Source organism: Gavialis gangeticus, unplaced genomic scaffold, assembly GCF_001723915.1.
Source record: "Gavialis gangeticus isolate Ggan-Ray unplaced genomic scaffold, GavGan_comp1, whole genome shotgun sequence".
Taxonomy (NCBI): Eukaryota; Metazoa; Chordata; order Crocodylia; family Gavialidae; genus Gavialis; species Gavialis gangeticus.
The window spans coordinates 160,468-181,549 of NW_017728997.1; the positions used below are offsets into that span (position 1 = coordinate 160,468).

The 21,082-nt window shown below is 44.2% G+C and overlaps 1 protein-coding gene across 1 annotated transcript in view; it reads left to right on the top strand.

Moving 5' to 3' along the window:
* The window catches only part of FGD5 (FYVE, RhoGEF and PH domain containing 5), a 162,219-nt gene that overhangs the window by 122,093 nt on the left and 19,044 nt on the right, over positions 1-21,082 (top strand). Inside the window, exons 9-12 of the mRNA XM_019504639.1 lie at positions 892-950; positions 11,946-12,017; positions 14,152-14,220; positions 20,149-20,232. Of these exons, the coding sequence (XP_019360184.1) occupies positions 892-950; positions 11,946-12,017; positions 14,152-14,220; positions 20,149-20,232 (284 nt within the window). The remainder of the gene's footprint in view (positions 1-891; positions 951-11,945; positions 12,018-14,151; positions 14,221-20,148; positions 20,233-21,082) is intronic.

Genomic DNA, 21,082 nt, shown 5'->3' on the forward strand with positions numbered 1-21,082 from the left:
CTCTTCCAGTCCTCTGGCACCACACCAGAGCACCACGAGTGCTCGTACAGCCGTGCCAGGAGTCCCGCAATGACCGCAGCTAATTCCCTCAGCGCTCGGGGGTGGAGATCGTCCGGACCAGCTGACTTGAATACATGCAGTCCCTCCAGGAGTTCCCTGACTAGATCCTCCCTGACCCTTGGCCTGGGTGCGCCTCCCCTGGGGCCTGAGGGGGGCTCATTGGGGGTGCTGATCTGGTCCCTGCTCAGGAAAATGGAGGCAAAGAAGTTGTTAAATAGGTTAGCTTTGTCATCTGGTGTGACGACCAAATTTCCTAGCGTGTCTTGCAGGGGCCCCACGTTACCCGGTACCTTCTTTTTGCCCCCTATGTATTTAAAAAAGGACTTCTTTTGTTCTGACCTCAGTGGGAGCCAATCAGGCCACATACAGGCAAGGACCATAGTGTATTAAAGAAATTCTGATTTCAGAATTGGGTTATTTCAGATTTATACTGTATGCAGTTGAGAGACAAATGGGGCACAGGATTGAAAGCACTTGACATCTGGGCATAAACTAAACTATCAAAAATTGTGACCAGAAGACCTGTTGCAAGATGATTACATGAAGTTCTGAAGCACTTAAAGGTGGCTCCATGAGTTTTCTTGGTCAGGGCATAGGTCATAACACTATAACTGTGAGGAGGATGAATAAAGGAAGGAGGGGATCAAGTTGGAAAAGCGAATAAGACAGGCTTGGATCCTAGCTATGAAAGGCTGCTTCTCCCTGAAGATGTGAGTGCAGCTTTATCAGTGTATTTCTTTAAAGGATGACATTTATGAATAAATGTGATTTAAGTTATTTATCCTAATTGCTCACGTGCTTTCTGTTTTTCTGTTGTGCTTCCCCTTACAGCTGCCTTACTCATTGTCTCTGAAATTACAGACCGAGCCAACGACAGGATGCAGCAAGGGGTGAGTCCTCTGGGGTCTAGTTATATGATGATCTTTTCTGCAAGTTTGCTGTTGAGTATAACCTCATGGTAGTGGTCCAGGGCCTCAGGTCCTCTAGCCAAAGGCACGTGTTGCCTAGTGTTCTCCACAGCTAGGTTCAAGGAATTAAATTCTGTTCTTATTTATAATTATGTAAATATCAAGTACATTGTTTGACTTTAGCTCCTTGGAGAAGATGGTAAGTCACTGCAGAGTTCAGTTGAATGTCCTTGTCCTTTTTAGCCTTGGGGTTGCTAAAATTGTACACAGGAGGAATTAAGGGGTGGAATTCTGCCATTCTTGCTGCTACTGGGATATATTCAGGTATGAATACAGGCCTGATCCTGCTCCCAAAGATATCAGCATCCATGGTTTTGCACTCGGATAGGACCTTCACTATTGTATGATTTCATTGACTTCAGAGAAGTTATTCCTGATTACATGCCAATCCTCATATGTAAGTGAGATCATAATTGTCAATTATAGGAGCTTAGTTGGCATCTAAATCCATATTTAGGCACCTAAATGCATTCTGTGGTCTTCAGAAGTGCCAAACACCCTGCAGCTTCCACTGAGGTCAGTGTTAGAAACTGACCTCCTCTGGCATGAGATCAGAGCTACAGGACATTAGGGAGATGGTCTGCAAATAGGTCTTCTAGCAATTTGCTCACAAGAGCACAATCCTGTTTCCATTTAAGTCAATAGGCACTGTGCCATGGATGTTGGTAAGAAGCAGTTTGGAGTGCAGAATACAAAAAAGCACTTGGCTGGATTTTGATCTCACATATACTGGTTCTGTACTAATGGAACCAATTCCACTGGATATATTGGTAACTGGGAATTAGGAGTTCCTTGTGTCTTACACTAGTGTGATATAACAATCAGAGCTGCTGAGTCTCTCTCTATACCTTATTACAGACATCATTTTTTATCTTATATATTTCTATCTGGGTCTAGTTTCTATCTGCGGAACACAGGCACATGAATTATCCCAGAGTGCAAGATCCTTCAATAAAAAGCTCCACCCTCATTTAACTTTCATTTATCACCATGATTTAGCTATCATTTACCGTGGGATAAGGGCAAACATATGGACAGTTGCCACGTAACTACTGATGCTATGGAAATTCCCACCCCTGTTTATCTTGTAACTGGTTTATGTACCCATTCCCTTGATACATCTGCACAAGTCCTGTTGACTTGAGCTGAAGCATGAGGTGTAAAATTTAACCCAAAGTAAGCACCACACAGTTTTCCACAGTGTCTTGAAACATTGCCTTGGCAACCCCATCATAACTGAGCATAAATTATTAACAGTACTATTTGAAAATCTTCTTCTATTGAGGTCACTACACTGATCATTCAAATATAATAGCAATAATTAATATAAAAAACTAATAGATTTTAAGGCCAGAAGTGAGTATCGTGAAAATCTGTTGTGACCTTCTGCATTATGCAAGCCATAGAATTTTATTTAGCAATCCCTGCATTTCATCTAATAAGCAATGGCTGAACTGAAGCATTTCTTTTAGCAAGGCATTTAATCTTAATGTCAAGACTTAAACTCCTGAATGACTATTTTGCTTTGGCATTTCACCGGAGTAAGGGGAAAATCATACTAGAGAAGGTTCAGAATGGGCATGGTGGGAATGACCACCTTCCTACTGTTGACATTGAGCTGGTGTGTGACCAATTAGAAAAGTTAGACATAAGTCAGCAGGACCAGATGAACTTCATCCAAGAGTGTTGAAGGAGCTGGCCGAAGTCATTGCGGGACCTCTGGCAAAACTCTTCCAAAACTCATGGCATTCGGAGGAGGTTCCTGAAGACTGGAAGAGGGCCAATGTTGTGCTCATCTTCAAGAAGGAGAGGAGAGAGGACCTGGGCAATTATACGCCAATTAGCCTAACTTCTGTCTCAGGGAAAATCCTGGAAAAATTCATCAAGGAGTCTATGTATGATACACTTGCAGAAGGTAGGATTCTGAACAACAGCCAGCCTGGCTTCATTATGGGCAGGTCTTGTTTTACCAATCTCATCTCCTTCTATGGCCAGGTAACTAGCCACCTGGATAAGAGAGAGGAATTCAACATTGTATACTTAGACTTGCAAAAGGCCTTTGATCTGGTATCCCATGATGTTCTCATGGGAAAACTGGAGGATTGCGGGCTTAACTGCTTGACAGTTAGGTGGGTAGGAAGCTGGCTGTGGGGTAGGCCCCAGAGACTTCTAATGAAGTCCCCCAAGAAGTGTCGTCCTGGCAAGAAGTGGCCAGTGGTGTCCCTTGTGTCCGTGCTTGGTCCAGTGCTTTTCAACATCTTTATCAAAGATTTGGATGTGGGGTGAAGAGCTCACTGGCCAAGTTCATGGATAACAACAAGTTATGGGGGAGTGTGGTCACACTTGAAAATAGACTGCAGATACAGGCAGACCTAGACAGGCTGGCAAGTTGGGTGGATCAGAACCAGATGAAGTTCGGCATTGAAAAGTGTAAAGTGCTCCATCTGGGGATGAACAATCCCCAACTTACTTACAGTCTCAGTGGCACCAAACTGGCTAGTGCCATGACTGAAAGGGACCTATTACTTGAAAGGGGTAAGAATAGAGCATAGTATGAATATGAGCCATCAGTGTGATGCTGTAGCCAGCAGCGCAAATAATACTCTGGCATGCATCAACAGCACATCTCAAGCAAAACCAAGGAAGTGATTCTTTCACTTTACTCAGCATTGGTGAGACCGCAGCTGGAGTACTGCGTCCAGTTCTGGGTGGCACACTTCAACAAGGATGAGGAAAAGCTTGAGACAGTCCAGAGAAGAGTCACTTGTATGATCACAGACTTGCAAGGGAAGCCATACAAGGAAAGGCTGAGGGACTTGGGTCTCTTCAGTCTAAAAAAGAGAAAGCTGAGAAGGGACTTGGTAGCAGCTTACCACTATGTCAGGGGAATACACCAAGGGTTCAGAGAGCAACTGGTCACCAGGGCACCCTTGGAGAAAACCAGGAGTAATCGCCACAAACTCCTGGAAGACCATTTCAGGCTTAACACTAGGCAAAACTTCTTCACAGTCAGGGTGTCCAGACTGTGGAATAAGCTCCCTCCAGAGGTGATGCAATCACCTACCCTGGAGATCTCCAAGAGGAGACTGGACAGTCCCCTCACTGGGGTCACTTGACCCCAGTTGTCTTTCTTGCTTAGTGCAGGGGCACTGGACCTGATCATTTTGCAAGGTCCCTTCCGGCCCCTAACAATCTATGAATCTATGAAACCAACAGGGAATGCGTCACATCTCTTGGGAAATTGTGTCAACCATTTAGAATGTTTACATGTTATTTCCTCTTTGAAGTTTGCTGACATCAGTGTCGAGCATTGAGAGATACTGGAGACATTATATATAGGTAATCGTACACTGTGATCAAGTCACTTCTTAACTTTCACTTCAACAGGTGAAATAATAACGAAAAGGGCAGTCACTCAGACATCATAGGTGCATGATCCAAAAAACAAACAAAGTAGACCCCTCATCCAGGGATGGGTATGAAAGAGAAGAGGATCATGATATGAATTAAAGCACAGAAGAAAATCTTCACAGAGACCTTCTGCTTTAAAAGAGAAGAAATGACTGGCCTAGATCCATGAGGCATGCAATCCACAACCATGAGCCTTGCTGAGCAACACCTCAGCCTCTGCTGACCTAGCAAGTTCTCCACATTCCCTTTACATCCCTGCCCAGATGAGGAATGAGAGTCCTTGATGAAGTCCCAAAGCCCAAGTGTTCAGTATGGCAGAGCTAGTCACCCAGTGTAGATCACAATAGATAATACATTCCTAGTTTTCTTTGCTACAACTTGAGATGTGAGTGCATGTGAGGAGTGAGAGAGAGAGAGGCAGGTTCTCAAACTCCAGACTGTCTTTCACCTTTTAAAAAGAAAACCTCCAGGCTTTGTTCAGAGAAAAAAGTAGAAGCAGATGTTACAGCACAAGAAAACTGGGAGCCAAGAATATCAACTTTTGCTCACATCTGGAAATCTCAGGCACTCTGGTTTAAAAGATATGTCTCTGATATGTCTGCCAAGGCCCTAAGCACAGGTGGGATTCACAAGTTGCCCTGTTGCACCAATGTCAGAGCCACACCCTTCAGAGACAGAGACAGAGACAGAGTAGTCCTTGCTCCAGTACACATTTGTAGATTTAAAACCATTTCCTTGACTGAATAAGAAGACACCTGTTTTATGAGTTGTATTGGTCCTGCCTCCTGTGAAGCCAATAGGAAAACCTCTGTAGAGTTCAACTGGAGCAGTACCGAGCCCAAAATACTTTGGCATATGCTCAGTTACCAAGTTTCTCCCTTCATGCCGTGATGGACTTGGCTGAGAGCTTTGGTTTTCCCTGATAGTCTGTACTAGGGGTAGCTTCCATCTGCAGAGTTCAGAGTCTGGACATTGCAAAGTTCAATGTAGTTTTATGCACTTGGAGTCGTACTCTAATTCTGCAGAATCTGAGTCTTAATTTAAAAGATGGTCTCTTTTATATGCCTCGGAGTTGCTAAGGGTTGCTACATTCTGGGCGCATCTACATGTGTGTTTTAATGCAGCCGTTCTCAACTTTTTTGTACCAGGACCCATTTGTAAACATCAATGACCAGCCCCAACCCAGTGCCCCTCGCTCCCACCCTACTGCCTCCAGGCCCCAGCCCCACAGTGTGCAAGGCAGGAGGTGGGTGTGGGGGGCAAGGGGGCTCCAAGCAGCCCCTTGCAGCCTGGAACTCTGCCAGCCTGCAACGGAAAAGCCACAGTTTCCCGTGTTTTTCTTCTTTAAAGGAGAACCCATTTTTAAAGTTTGTTTGTGACCCTTTCACATATTCTTCCGACCAACTTTTGGGTCATGACCCACAGGTTGAGAAACAGTGTTTTAATGCACAGTAGCCTATTTTACCACGCATTGAAGCATCATGTCAAAAACCATGCTAATATGCTAATACACAGTAAAAATAGGCTACTGTGCATTAAGTGTCACTAAAAAAGCATGTGCTTTCACTACTGTGCATTAGGGCAGCCTAACGAACATTTATTTAGTACCTCACATTAGAGGTACTACATTTAATGTGCATTAGGAAAAGCACATTAATGAAAGTGTAGACATGCCTACTGAACACAAACCAAGTGAAATAAAAAAAGCAATGTTTTCGTGAATCTGCAGAAGGCATGAAACAATGTAAGTTTAGGATGGGGCAAGGGATGGGAGTGAACCCTCTAGAGAGGAACTGGTAGTTATAGTAGGGAGGGATATGCGAAGTGACAGGAGGGTGAAGAGACAGAAAGACAAAGAAAGGAGAGAGAAAGGGTGAGGAAAAGAAGAGCAACAGTGGAGGGAAATAGCAGTGGTTATAAAAGTAGGCATTATTTCTCACTCAGTGATGCTGAAAGCATTACATTATTATAACCATAAAGTTAGTGACCTCAAAGACCACAGCACAGTCTAGATCTACATAGGCAAAGCACTGCAGATTGTAGGTAGGATGCATTCTTACAATTTTTTTACAATAAAAAGCGAATCTGCCCCACTCTGCAGAAAGATTTTAAAACCTTGTCTTATTACCTTGGGTTTTTGAAAGGGTTGGATTCTGATTTTCTTTGTCCCCAGACAAACAAGTTGTAATACCACTTTTCCATTACTGAAGCATACTCTGTGTCAACATAACACATATATCATCATCACATGAAGATCTCAGAGCAACTTTATACTACATCCTTGGGAATGTAGGAATATTTCTACTATAGGCTGAGAATGATGGCTGCTCAGGATCAAATTCCTATTCACTTATTTTTTTTCTGATGCTTCTGCTTGATCCCTGGATTGCAGTCTGTTGTGATGCATGTTGAAAGGCAGTGCAAATTATAAATAAAATAGCAGATTTGGACATAATTATATGAGTATTATTTTGATGCCTGAAGTGTAAATAAGTAATAAATGGTTAGTGCTTTCATTCTGGGAGACTCAAAGTTTGCAGCTCAACTATACAAATATTGAGCTCTCTCTCTGCTGGGTCCTGCCAGATCAGTCCCAGGAATATAAAAGACCAAAGTTAAGTTAGCATTCCAGTGTTTAGTGCTGCAGTCCCCAGGGACTAGGGTTACCATATGCCCGGGTTTTCCCAGACCTGTCTTCTTTTTGGGTCCTCCGGGTAGTTTTAAAAAATATCATCAAATGTCCAGGATTTTGCTCTACTCAACACTGAAGTTTTCCCCAGCACTTCCCAGCTTGCCCTAGCAAAGAGCTGCTTGGGGCTGGAGGAAGTGGGGGGAAGGTGATTGGAGGCAGGGGGCATCACATGCATCTCTGCACACACATCCATGTGGCCAGCATGCAGCCAGGCAGGGTGGTGGGAGCAGCCCTGGCAGCTGCATGCAGGTAAGTCTGTGAGGGGTGGGAACTGGAAGGCCAGGACTTGAGGACTGTCCAGGGGGCTGTGTGTATGGTAGGGTGTGCAGAGGGATGGCTATGGCGAGGGGCACTGCCTGCCAGCACTGGGGGAAGCTGTCCAGATACTGGGGCTGCAGCAAGGCGGGGGAGGCAACTGCCCCTCCAGTGGGGGAAGCGGGAAGGGGGGCAGCAGGGAGCTGTGTGGTCTGGCCGGTGGCACTGGGGCTGGTGCCCTTGCTTGCAAGGGTAGGGCAACTGGGAGATGCTGCAGGGCTGGAAGGAGCATAGGACTGCGGGTCAGGAGTGAGGGGTACTGGCGGGGCTGGGGGGAGTGAGAGGCACCAGGGAAGGTGGGGATCTGTGGGTCAGGAACATGGGATTCAGGCAGTACCAAGGAGCTGCGCGCAGGGCACCGGCGTGGTCTGGAGGGTGGGGTACTATGGGTCAGGAGTGAGGGGCAGCAGCAGGGCTGGGAGGGGCTGTGGCTTGGGAGTAAGGGGCAGGAGCAGGGCATGGGCATATCACTACCCCCCTGCAATCATACTACCACCACCCCAACAGGTGTCCTCTTTTTTGAAAATGGAAATATGATAACCCTACCAGAGACCATGTGTGTGTAAAAGTGAGATCCAGGACGTGATTCTGTTGATCAGCCTAACCGTAAACCCTCAGCTCCAAATTGCCCGTCTTTGAGTGAGTTGAGCTCTGAACAGGAGTCAGAACTGAATTTTCCTCTCTTCAAATAAACCAGAGCAAAACAGTCTCATTGCAGTCTTAGCCTGCAGTCAGGCAGGCCTCCTGCATTCCTGGATCCCAAACTGCGCCTCTAATATGACATCACTTTGCCTGGGGTCAAGTGTCAACTGTGAGACCCATTTTCAGTGAAATCCAGATCAGGGTATTATCCTCTTTGGGCGCGTCTACACGTGATTCTACATCACCGTACCAATGCGCTATGGCAACATAGCTCATCGCTATGGCAACGTAGCGTTGGTGGGCACAAATTTTGGTGCCAACGCTATGTCACCGCAGCAACAAGCTACCTCACTATAGCACTTCACTATGGCGACGTAGCTGCTAAAAACAACCGTGTGCCGTCATGGAGTATTTCCTAAAGCAAGAACTGAATGATGGCGTGGTACCATATAGACGTGCCCTTTGTTTCTTGGGAAATTACCTAACAACAAGAGTAACCTCCTCCATGAGTTTCCCTGTGCCAGGACTGATGGAGGGAAGGCTTTTACAAAAGCAACCTTATTGAGATTTTCTTGGTCAAAGCTAGCATGAGAAAGGCAAACTCTTTTATAAATACAAGTACAGATTTTAATGTGTTGGACTGTGCTTCTATGCAACTGGCTCTTTATTTCCTCTACTTCCCTTCACCATTGGACATAGCAGTGGGCTTCATTTTTTAAAGTGTTTGGAAACCCTTTGGGGTTTGCAGAAGTGATAGACTGTGCAATGACCAGTACTCAAGTGTCTGGTTTGGGACCATTTCATCCAAGATTCCACCTTGATGCATGCACTTAGTTTGAACACATAAGCAGAGCAAATCTGCATTTTATGGCCCCCAGCTCTTTTGAAACAAACGGCTTGGGAAAGATTAACCAAAACTTCCTCCTTCCCCACCTGTGTAAATTGTTTTTGTGTAGAGACAAGTTTCATGAGAAGCTAATTTCAACACCCTTGGCAGTTGGGAGCTTCATTCCTGCTAGACTAGCCCATGCACACATGTCTGTCCACACTCTTCCGTTCTTCTCTTGGTCACTGCTTTTCAATGCTGAGCTGCTCACAGCTGACACTAATTACAGAATAGACTCAGAGTCAGTCCAGACATTAATAACTTGGCACCTGGATGAATTCCTTGGCCACAATTTAGGCTTGAAAATAGCAGAGAGAGTCAGGCTGCTACTTATTCATAAGCTACACTCCCAAATCTGGCAGGAGCTACAGCCTATGTTTCCTATAGAACCCCAAGGATTACCGCAATAGCTGTTTGCTTCATAACAATAGTTTAGCACCTTTTCCCTAACAACTATTATATAGGACTTGTAAGGTGCTTTACAAATATCAATATTAATGTACTGTTCTACTATAATAATCCATAATAATATATTAGAATATATTTAAAATGACAAATATAGTATAATACTTTCATTAGCACTTGTGTAATATTAATTAGTATTCATCCAATACCCTGAATATTCATTCACAGTAGGAAAATATCATTCCTATTTTACTGATGGGCAAACAGGAAGCACATAGTAAGTCACCACCACATAGCATTAGAGACATCTATACCTCTAAAAGGAGTTCACCACTTTGAACTCAGAAAAGTCTGTATTCCATTTTAACCTCTACAATAAGTTACAGGCCCTGAAATGCTATGAGTTATAAATCATAGCTGCCATTAACAGCTAGTGAATTCCTCAGGGAACTTGGTCACCTGCATAGATGAAATGATAATAACCTCATTGCCTTATGGAAGCAGTAGTTCAGAGCTAAACTAGCCAGATACAGATTTCAGACTTTCTATGTCTGCAATACTAATTGGGTGGAGCTGCTTGTAACTTCTGCACCTTCACTTGGACTAAGGAGAATGATTAGCATTTTTAGAGAAGGTCATACAAGATGATTTGGGAGGTTGGTAATGAACTACAGAATCTTTCACCTCCAGATGCGGTTTGCATCCTGACACAGTTAAGACAAAAAGGCATTCAGGTCTGATAGCTGTTCAGCCTCCCACGATAAATGAGTTTGGTACTCTTCAGTCCATTTCCTTGTGAATGTGTGTCCGCATCATAATGATCAATATTATAACTGGCACCTTTGCTAGTACTTCCGAGAGAGAAGTTAAAGACGAAATGGACCGTGGAAGCTGAACACCTCTTTCACTCATAGAGATTCCACTAACGAACAGAGCTGAGTCAATCTGAGAAAGCAGTGCTTAAGAAGTGTGCACTGCCTGCTCTGTAGGTGAAAAGAGGACTCTAGATCTGGAAGTCTGGAAAATACATCACCAGTCAGTTACATACTGGCGTAACATTGGGGCCCTTGTTTCTTATCCAGTCCTAGTGATGACATTGCCCCAGCCCAAAATATTTTCAGGACACTCTGATGAACCTGAAAGACTAGACTGCAGGATGTGTAATGAATGCCTCTCTCTGATTCTGCCTAGGCTGGAGAGCCCCCACTTCAGCTCAGCTCTTCCTCCTCAGTAATTAACAAAATCTAAAATGCATTGGAGAGTCACTGTAGAGAAATATAAAGAACGAGAGAGATTCATTTATACTCATGCAACCCCACTGAGTCAGACTGCACCTAGAGATAGCACAAAGCCAATCAAAAGAGATTAGGAAAACAAACCTATGGCAAAAAACTGAGACAGGAGTTGTTAGACAATGGGGTGTTTTCCGTGACCTCCATAAGGATGATCTCGTCTACAGGGTGTCTGGACACATAACTGAGACTTTTGCTCAAAGCAACAACCTTGGGGAGAAAAGTCCTAATCTTTAGGTCCCTGACCTGCACGCATCCCAGTGATGTCTCATCACTGCTTCTGGGCAGCCACTCTCAACCTCGTGTTGTGGTACTAGCCAGATGAAACACTAACTGAATCCTCTGCACCTGTCATCCAGCTCCCCTGCTATCTGAGCCAACAGCACTAGCTGCCAGCCAAATGAAACAGGGCTGGGCAGGGCATCACCTCACACCAGAGGAAGGAAGCCAAAAATATTAAAAGGCTCTTTACCAATGTTGTAAATGAACTGACATCCCTTTCTCCAGCCCATATATGTGCCATCTGATACGCTCTCTCATGGGAGTCTAGGCTGGGTTAGATTAATTTTAAACACCATGCTGAGGGCTAAATTTGTGCACTGTGTGCAATGCTCATTGATTGTTTCTGTGTTGCTCAGGTCAGGTAAGCAATTAATAGTATCAGCCTTTGGCAACGAGCTCCATGATCTTTGCAGAGCATTTGAAAGGGAGATCTGGCTTCATTAAGTGTCTGGTCATTAACCTCTTAAGACCCTCTGGGTGCAAATCCATTAATACTGAATGTAAAACCCCAGATAATCCCAGCAATGGTTGTAAAGCATTAAAACAAACCAAAAAGACATATTCTCAATTACCCTGGTGACCCAGGCAAGCACAGCAATGCATGGAGCTTGAGCAACTGCAGTTAGGAGGGGCTGGTGGATGTTGCCTCCATCTTCCAGCTTCCCATTTCATGGAGGGAGGAAGTTACAACTGAGCCTAATATATAGGAAATAGGTGGGGACTCGGGATGGCTTTCCTGAAGGGAAGTGGTAAAGGGAAGTGCTGTGGGCTTCAGTGGGGAAGCAGCCAAATAAGACTCCACAAAATTGTTAGGCTGCAGCAGGTTTTTCTGGACCTAAAATCCCATCAGACACAACTCCCCTTGTCTACATTTGATACCCACCTGCTGAATGTCAATGTTATCTCTTAGATGACTGGTGGGGTGGGGATGTCTGCGTGTATAAAGAACAATCACCATTCAGCCTCCTCGACTCTCTTTTTCTGTCTCTCAGGAAAACTTGCAGAAGCTGGTACACATTGAGCACAGTGTCAGGGGGCAGAGCAACCTCCTCCAGCCAGGAAGGGTGAGTGCTGCAGCTCTGATAAGAACATTGTTTTCAACCAGCTTTCTTTCTGTCTGCCTGGGGATTGTGAGATTTCAGCCCTGGTGTCTACAGGTGTTGTCGACTGGGCCCCTCTGATAAGAGTCAAAGTCCTGGTTTGTGTAAAAAGCTGTCACTCAGCCAGTGCTCAGATGGACACGCCAAGTCCTGCTCATTAGGAGGGGTAGAGGCTGCCCCTGTTTGTAATCAAAGTAAAGATTGGTTTCCATGCTGGCTACCCCCAGAGTTCGGCCTGCACCGTATACTTGAGCAGAGTCGCTATTTTTCTCCCCAGATATCCTTGTTTAACATTTTGAACATTGGCAGGTCCAAACTGTTGGCTGGGGGGCAGCCTTACATGAGGGAAAATGATTGTTCAGCATAATTATTCTTATCATTCCCTAGAGGTATTTTTGTGTACTATATCATTTGTGTGTGTGTGTTTATATCACACATGCATGTACAAACACAGACACAGATTTCACACATTAAAATCCCTTCTCCAGCTCTGTTTTGCTTCTGACATCAATTCAAGCTGTTTTTCCTCATTTTCAAGCCCATACAGGTTAGCTCCTTTGTATCCCTCTGCTCCACAATGTTTCTTACATGAGCCCTACAGCTTTATAGCTCCCTTCAGTCTCACTGGGCATGTCTACATGAGACACTACTGCACAGTTGTTCCTGTGCATTTATTTAGTACTTGTTGTAGCACCCTTGAAAGCATCCTTCTACAAGTACTAATACGTGCATAATAACCCAAGTTATTGTGCAGTAGTGCTGGCAAATGCCGTTTTTTGGACGCTTTCGCGCAGTAGCTTAATACTGCTGTACAGTAGTGGCACATCATGTTTTTTTGCCACGCGACACTACTGTACAGTAGTATCAGGCTACTGCACAGTCAGCATCTCATGTAGACACTCCCACTGTATCTTAAATACAATTATTGTGTAACCCTCAAGATATTCACACCACTACTATCCTGACATATGTCATGACCTCACCACTGCAGCTCCAGCCTGCTTTGTCTCTACCATTCTGGGATTGTCACCATCTCTGATTAGGTAATATCTTAACGTATATGCTACATGTGGAGATGCTATGATTGCAGGACTCTTGCAGTCTATTTTCTCTTGGTTTTTGTTTTTCCATACTCATTGTTGCAGGGTGTTTTAGAAGATGAATGTTATTTAATGGAAGTCTGTTGAGTGTTGGCCCAGCCATCTACAAATGTCACCTCTGTATAAACCAGTGATTCTTAACCAGGGTGCCGTGGCAGTCTGAGGTCCCTTTAGAGCCTTTCTAAGGTGCCACAGAGTGCCACACACTGTTAGCACTGTTAGGTGTGCAAGCATAATTCACAAGATAAACTCAGAGATTTCAAACAGGAATCCATAGTGTTAAAACATTCTGGCCTGTTATAGCTTTTCTGAGTTCTTTGCAACTGAAGAATTGCTGTATTATTTTTCTATAGGCAAAAAACAAGAGAAAACTGCAAGCTGGCATTTTCTGACAGATGCATTGAGTCTAAAAAGGTTAAGAACCACTTGTATAAACACAGTTCATCATGGGTGACTGGTGCCTCCTGAGTCTGGGGGGGCACCCGTAGAAGCAGGCGGCAGTGGTGGCAGTGGGGACGGGGCTGGCGAGCACCTGCAGAACCCAATGGTGGCATCGACAGCAGGGATGGGGCTGGCAAGCACCCACAGAAGCCACCATGGTGCTGGTGGCGGGGACAGGGCTGGCAAGCACCCGCAGAAGAGCTAGTGGCGTCACTGGCGGGGGATGGCTCTGTCAGGGGGCACATGTCCCCACCCCTTGTCCTCCCACTACCAGTCACCTATGCAGCCCATGGTGGGAAAGCTTATCAAGCTTGAAACTGCCCTGCCCCTCACAAACTGCATTCTGATTTCAACACTTAGCACTGGCACAATAAAGAGCCACAATAAAATTGGCTGTTCCAAATACTACCTAAACTTACCGTCTCATAAACCTATGGGCTTATAGTGACACACGGGTTCAAATCTCCTCATAGTGAAGTCATGTAACACAACCCTTCATTCTGAAGGGTGATTAACATTCGCAGGGATGTTACTGATGCTCCTGTTCCTTCCTTCAGGAGTTTGTTAAAGAAGGAACGCTGATGAAAGTGTCCGGGAAGAACAGGCACCCGCGGCATTTGTTCTTGGTAAGGATATTTTATTGTCTTGTTGCCTTTTTCATAACTTGCAGAGGGCTGCCCTGGCTCTATGGCTGGGCAGAGCAATGGGCCTGCTGGGTCATCGGGTAGCTCTGAAGATGAAATGTGTTGACTTGCGCAAACAAGTGAGATGTTGCCCCATACAAGTGTACAAGTGCCCCTAATTTCTAATTTAAGTCTTATGGTTGAGAAAAATTAATGTCTTTTATTTTTTTTAGTATTTGAGATTTTTATTCCTTTGGCATTAGACAGTATTGTCTAGTCACTAGTACTTACAGAAGGGATGAGGGAGTCCAGACCCCTGAGTTCTACTCTCAACTTAATAACTAGCGTATTTGTAAATGAGGGCAAGACACTTCAGCTTCTGTACCTCATTCTTTAAATGAGGGGCTCTGTGGTAGTGATTTCCAGTTAAGGAACAATTTCAGATTTCAGGGGAAGGTTCAGCTGCTCAAATCCAGACGTTAACTGCAGGGGTTGAAATAATAATAATCTCTTTGGCATCTGGGAATGTTGCAGGAACCAGTTCACAGTGTTAAATAGACATACTGACTATAGAACAATGGCAGCTTGTTCCTCTTCCTAGTTGAAATGCAAGGTGTGGCCAGATTGGTATGAAGACGTGAGGTACCTGGTACATTAGACATAAAGGCCAGTTTTTAAAAATAGAGATGTACAGGGCTGGGTTCTTTCTTCGTATATCTTCGCTGAACCAATGGAAATATATAGGGGGATTTGGACTCACTCTTCTCCCTCTTGTTGAGGTATGTGCTCAGTTCTTGAAACAGTTTGAAACTTGTTAGCAATGATCTATCACTGGGCTCAGTTTAGGGACTGGGACCCAATTTTCTGTCCCCAGGAGCTGGAGAGCAGAGATGAGAGAATAAAGGAGAAGAGTACTTCATAGACTACAGCTGTAGCCCAGGAATAAGGAGGAGTGATTCTTATGTTAAAGCCCAAATATTTTTGTATTTTCCTCCTCTTTCCAGTAACACTGCAGTCTGCAATGGCACCATGAATCACATTAGCGTTTACTAGCCTATTTACCCTGTTTATCTAGTAAAGAGACCACTGTGCATCTGTTCTGTATTTCAGTCTTGAAATATAGCACCACTGTTATACCAGTCTTAAGACCCTGCCAGTCTGCCAAAACAACCGATCAGGGCAACACCCCATTATCTAAATCCAGGACATGCACACCCATGTACTTCTGTGCCAACGCACTTCTGCCTTGACCTGCAGCACCCAGATAGGAGTCTTTAGTAGAGAGAGAGTTTACCCAACCCTGCAGCACTGAGACATGCCACATTATATGGCATGTCTTAGCCCAGCAATTAGCAGCCTACTCCAACTGCCCCCATCAAAGTTAAGACAAGGCTGAGGGTTTTGCAAAATCCCAGTGTTAGAGCACATGCTGAAGGATAAGTTTCAGAAAGGGCTCTGTCCCCAAGTAAACAAGCCATACAACGGTTGTGGTTAGAACATGCAATTAAAATGGCATGTGTCTCTGCCAGGTCGTGTTGGCTTTTGTGTTTTGTATCCATATCTGTGTTGTATGTATATTTATCATCTGAGTGTATGAGCATATGTCTACAATGTGCCGTGGGTATTTATATAGACATATGTGTAGCGTGTATATGTAGGCATTTGATGCACGTGTTCATGTGCATATATCAGTGGGTGTCTGCTGTGCATGTGTGTCCTGCAAAGCTGCTGGTGCTGGGTGTCTTGTGTAGGCCAATGGTATTGTTGAATCTGGTGTTTCCTGGCAGGATGTTTGGTGTGTTTCGCTGGGCGCCTGTTTCCTGAGTCCAGTCTCTGTTTACACGGATGTTGGAGCCTCTTTGCAGAGAGCACAGAATAGGCGGGTAAAGCTGGCAGGCCCCCTAATTGCCCCCCGACTGCAGGACTCTTCGACTCAGACACTATCTCTTATCTCACACTTCCAAGAATTTCTCTACAAAGGCTGCTTGTGTTGGAAGTGAGGCAGAGGAAGCTGCAATCAGGCTGGGAAATTTTGTTTAACGCTCCAGACAGAACGGCTGGAGCGTAGCAGGGTTCTGAAAACCTGGATTTGGAAAGGGAACCCCCCCACACACACACAACTTCAGACACAATCCTTCACTATTAAAGCAATAAGTGTTTCACCATAGACTTGAACAGGAGCAGCACAAGGGCCTAAAGAACAACCTCTGAAACTTTCAGCACAATGAAACATCTGGCAGAAGTTTCTGGCAAAAGACTGCTGTGCAATGATGTGTCAAAATGTTAGTACTAAGGGATAGGGGAATTTGCTTGGGCTAATTAGAGTAGAAGTGTCCATCTTTCTCCTTGCTCAGTTAGTTCTTGGAAGACTAGTCGTCTCAGGAAATGTGTTCCTGGACTTGGTGCATGTGGTTTGTGTGTGTTGAGAGGCGTGCGATGGGACTATTGATTTCACCCTCGGTATTCCCTGTTTAGTTCAGAAATCCCAGGCATTTAAAAATTCTCTGTGATCACTCATATGCTGGAAATGGAGTCAACACCTTTGGATTTCTAGGAGTTTCTCCAGACATCGTGGCAGTGTATCCTCTTCTACCGCAGTTACCCTGGGATTCCTAAAGGACACCAGGATGTCTTTCGTTCTTTCCTAGAAGCCACTGCTTCAGGAAGCTGTGCAGAGGAGTTATGGGATAGATACCCTGGGGGCTGTGCAACTTCAGTGGTGTCACAGAGCACAACTGGGGCAATGCTGCCATCAAAACGTGGCTGGTGGGCACCCACTGAATGCTGGCTAACACCACTACTGTCCCATTACCCATCACTCAGTTCTTCAGAGTAGACCCTCACATGGAAAGCAGCTGATAGTGCAGACCCAGAGGCCTTTCGATGTATAGGTCTGCCACCTGTCAAGCTTGGAAACATATATCCTAATCCGCTTGCAATAAGTTAAAACTAGGGGAGACCTAAAAGCCATTAGAGCCATATTTTCCTCAATATAAAATAGAAGCAGTAGCAAAACTTCAGTGGGGCAATTAGAAAATAAAACCATAGTTAGTGTTTAATAAAATCTTGGGATACTAACCCAGGCTCCCATGATAACCGCAGGCATGCTGGTGGTGTTTGCATTAACCAACAGCAACCAAAGTGTGATGGGGTTTTTTTAATAATTTTTATATATAAAATCAACAGGGCTTGTGGCCAAAGAGGCATAGTTATGCATGCTGGGGAAGCCCTGATAATGTCTTTTATGAGCTAATATTCTTTGCTTAAGTGCCCTTCATTAACTGCCTTTTTCTGTGGTTTGGAATGACCCTGAAGCATGCGGCAGTGTGAACTGCTTCTTTTTCTAATCCAGTAATCTCTCGAAAACTTGAGGTCTGCATTCAACCAGCTCTCTGGCCATGTTCTCTCCCCTGGCAGAATCTCCAGGCAGATGCGAAAATTCACAAATGGCCATTTTCAGCTGCTAATACTAAAACAAATCTGTCTTTTTTTTTTTTTTTTTAAGTGTCTGCTGAGGTCAGGTCCCAGCTAAAACTAGCTTAGATCTACACATCCAGTAACATCAAGCAAACAATAAACAATAGTGTACTCCAGTCGTTTCTCAGCGCAGTTTGATATAGCTCAGGATTTCCCACCTTAACCTTCCAGGAGGTCGGGACTAATTCCTCTCATTGGCTATGCACAGTTTCTGGTTAAATTGGGAACTGTTGTACGGTCAGTCCTGGGCATGTGTCACACTGCGATTGGATTGATGTTAGCATGGAGGGTAATTTATGAAGCAATAAGTAAATGGCATAAAAACTCCATGACAAGCCATTTGTTACCTTGTTGTATGGAAATTCTATTGTCTCGCACTTAGAGGAACAAATACTCCAGTGCAGAACAGAGACTGCAGAATGAGTCTTTTCTTCTCTTTCAAGGTTTCGGTTTCAATATAATAATAATACTCTATGGAACGCAAAGAGCTGTAGAAATATTGGTGAATTATGCCTCAGAATTGAGAAGCATGTACTGGAGTTGATATTCTGGTTTGGCAACTGAGCTAAAAAATAGGGGGGGTGGAATGCAGCTTGGGTCAAACTGAAATACATTTCTTTGGGGTTTTTCAGAAGGGAAAAAAGAAAGAATGAATTTGTGTCAACCAGGAATATTTCTTCTGACCCAGCACAAAACATTTTGCTTAGTGTTCAGGTTATTAACCCTTCTTTCAATTTAGGTCCATTTTAAATGAAACATGCTATTAAAAATCACCTAAACTATATCAAAATGAATGTTTATATATTTATGTTCTCCGAGGTTTTATTTCCCTGTGTTTTTCAGTCAAAACTGCTAACCTAATTTCACCCAAATTCAGTTTGTTTCCTTAATACTGAATGAATTTACTGTTTGTTGAAAAAATTTCAACCAGCTCCAAAAAGCATCCCACTTTCAGAGAAAAGATCCTGGGAATCAGAAAAGTGATTTGCTAACAATCGAACAGTAAACTAGTGGTAGCATCAAGAAGAGAGCCCAAATATGAATGTCTGACCTCAATGAATCCAATGGAAGTTTGGCCTTTGGCTTCAGCGTGGCCAAGATTTCACCCCAGGAGTCCCGACTGTGCCATGATCTACCATGTACCCAACTGTACCTTTCCTAACCACTAGAAACGATTCCCTCGCATCAAGTAAGATGAACAGTGACCTCCTAAGAAAACATTCACAGGATTTCACTTTCCATTTTCAAGGCAAGGGCATAAGTGGAAGCAGGAGAGGGAGGGCCCAGCAAAGGAAATGAGCAGGTAGTGACTCAACTCCCTGGGATGTCCCGTTCCAACGACATTTTGGTGATCTCAAAAGGGAGGCAGAATTAGCAGCTAGACCTGTTAAACCAGTGGAGATTAGTGTGTCCCATTTTGTCTGAACCTATTTTATTAACTCATACATTACATAAAGGAGCATAAAAACAAGATTTTAGGTAGCGGATGGATTTTTTTCACAAAATGGAGCAGAGGTTTCTCAGCCCTTTGGTGCAGCACAAGGAACCAGTCTACTGAGGATAGTCCTCCAAAGCCCTCTTTGCAGGGAGTAGATAAACTACTATGAGTTAGCTTCCACCTACTGCAGGGTGCAAGCAGACACAAGGGCAGCTATTGTAGAGCCGCTGGCACATTGTAAACCCCTGCCCTCATTTACCTCTCAGTAGGTTGCTCCTGTGCCCATGCATACTCATAGGCATCAAGTCCGGATTCGGGCACACTCCCCAAGAACATGGCAACTATCTCCACTCTGAACTCTCTTCTTCCCTAAGGACCCCTGAGACTGGAAGGCTGTCTGATGCTGTAGGGTCTTTAGTGCCAAGGCCTAGCCCTAATTGCAGATTACTTGTAGCCTCATTCGGGAAATAGTGCAAGGTTGCTCACAGCTGAATGAGGTTAATGCTTTCAGCCTTAACCAGGGGATGGCAACATTTGTTGCCTTCTACCCTGCTTTTCCACAGCCATCTCCATGCCTCTTCCATTTAATCCCTCATGTTTCACTTCTGCTATATGGTGGCAGTAACTGCTGTTTCTCCCAGTCCTGAGTACAGCTGTGGTCCAGTAGTGCTGCTTTTAATGGGGTTACCCAAGGTGTGTATGTGCCACTGTGCTTTTCAAAATATGTGTAGCATTTCCCTTAAGAGAGACATTCCTTGAACAAAGAGTAGACTGTTCCCTAGAGACTGGCAGCAGTCAGAAATGTGCAGGACCTCAAATCCAAACACCATCCCTCCCCCCCAGCTTTGTGGAAATGCAGATTTGGGTCTGAACTTTGTGGCTCAAGCCTGTCTTTCATAGCAATCCATGCAGTTCATCAAGTCATTGCTTGCTCCAGGCTGCCCTCCTCCAAGGAATAATGGTCAGGCCTGCAAGACATATTGCAAATTATTGATTTTGTCTTTCTCTTCATATAGATGAATGATGTTCTGCTGTACACTTATCCCCAGAAGGATGGCAAATACCGACTGAAAAACACCTTGGCTGTGTCCGGAATGAGGGTAATGTTTAGTCCACACTATAGCCAGGAATTAAAGTTAATTTCAGTTTTATAAGACAGTTTGCTAGTGCTTTGCTAGTTTATCTTTTCCTGTTGACAAAAGAGAAAAACGGGCATATTATCTAAGGATTCCCTTGCCTGTAGCAGCATTTAAAGGGAAAAATATAAAGTACACAAATAAAAGATTATCTAGCAGGTTGCAAATTAGCATGACAGCCTTATTCAGGCCAGTCATGAATAATGCAAGTCAAAATCAAATATACTATTGGATCATGAAACTAGAGACGGAAAAGATTTATTATCCCATTTACCCCATTCCCATCTCCTTGTCTCCAGCTGGTTGGTCCCTACAATATATTCACCAGAGCTTTTGCCAGTCTGGTTTGAAACTCTTGGCACTTCTAAAAATTCACTTATTAATTTTATTCCCTTCTTTGGGAGCTTTCACATCTTCAGCCTGTGTTGTCATGTTGATTTCATACCAAAGTGCAGCCTGGACTGACAATGGAAGTCAGGGAAATGGAACAAATGCAGGATGAGAAATATCTTGGCATCTGTGTTTTATGGGATTCATATAAAGAGACAAAAATGTGATCAGTGAGGGTTGTTTGTTTTAAAGGCTGGAAGCTGGAAGATTTAATTGAATATACTTTATGGTGTCTTTATTCCAGAGGGGGACACTAGCATATTAGAGACTTAAAGGAGTGGGTGGCAGATTTTTGAATTAGGCTGGCAGGATGTTGGGGTTGAAAGTAGAGCAGGATGTTCTCCTGGGGCAAAAGTGTTTAAAAACTTTTACAGCTACAGAAAAACAAGGTCCAGAGACTGGGCACATGTCAGGGGTAGCAAGA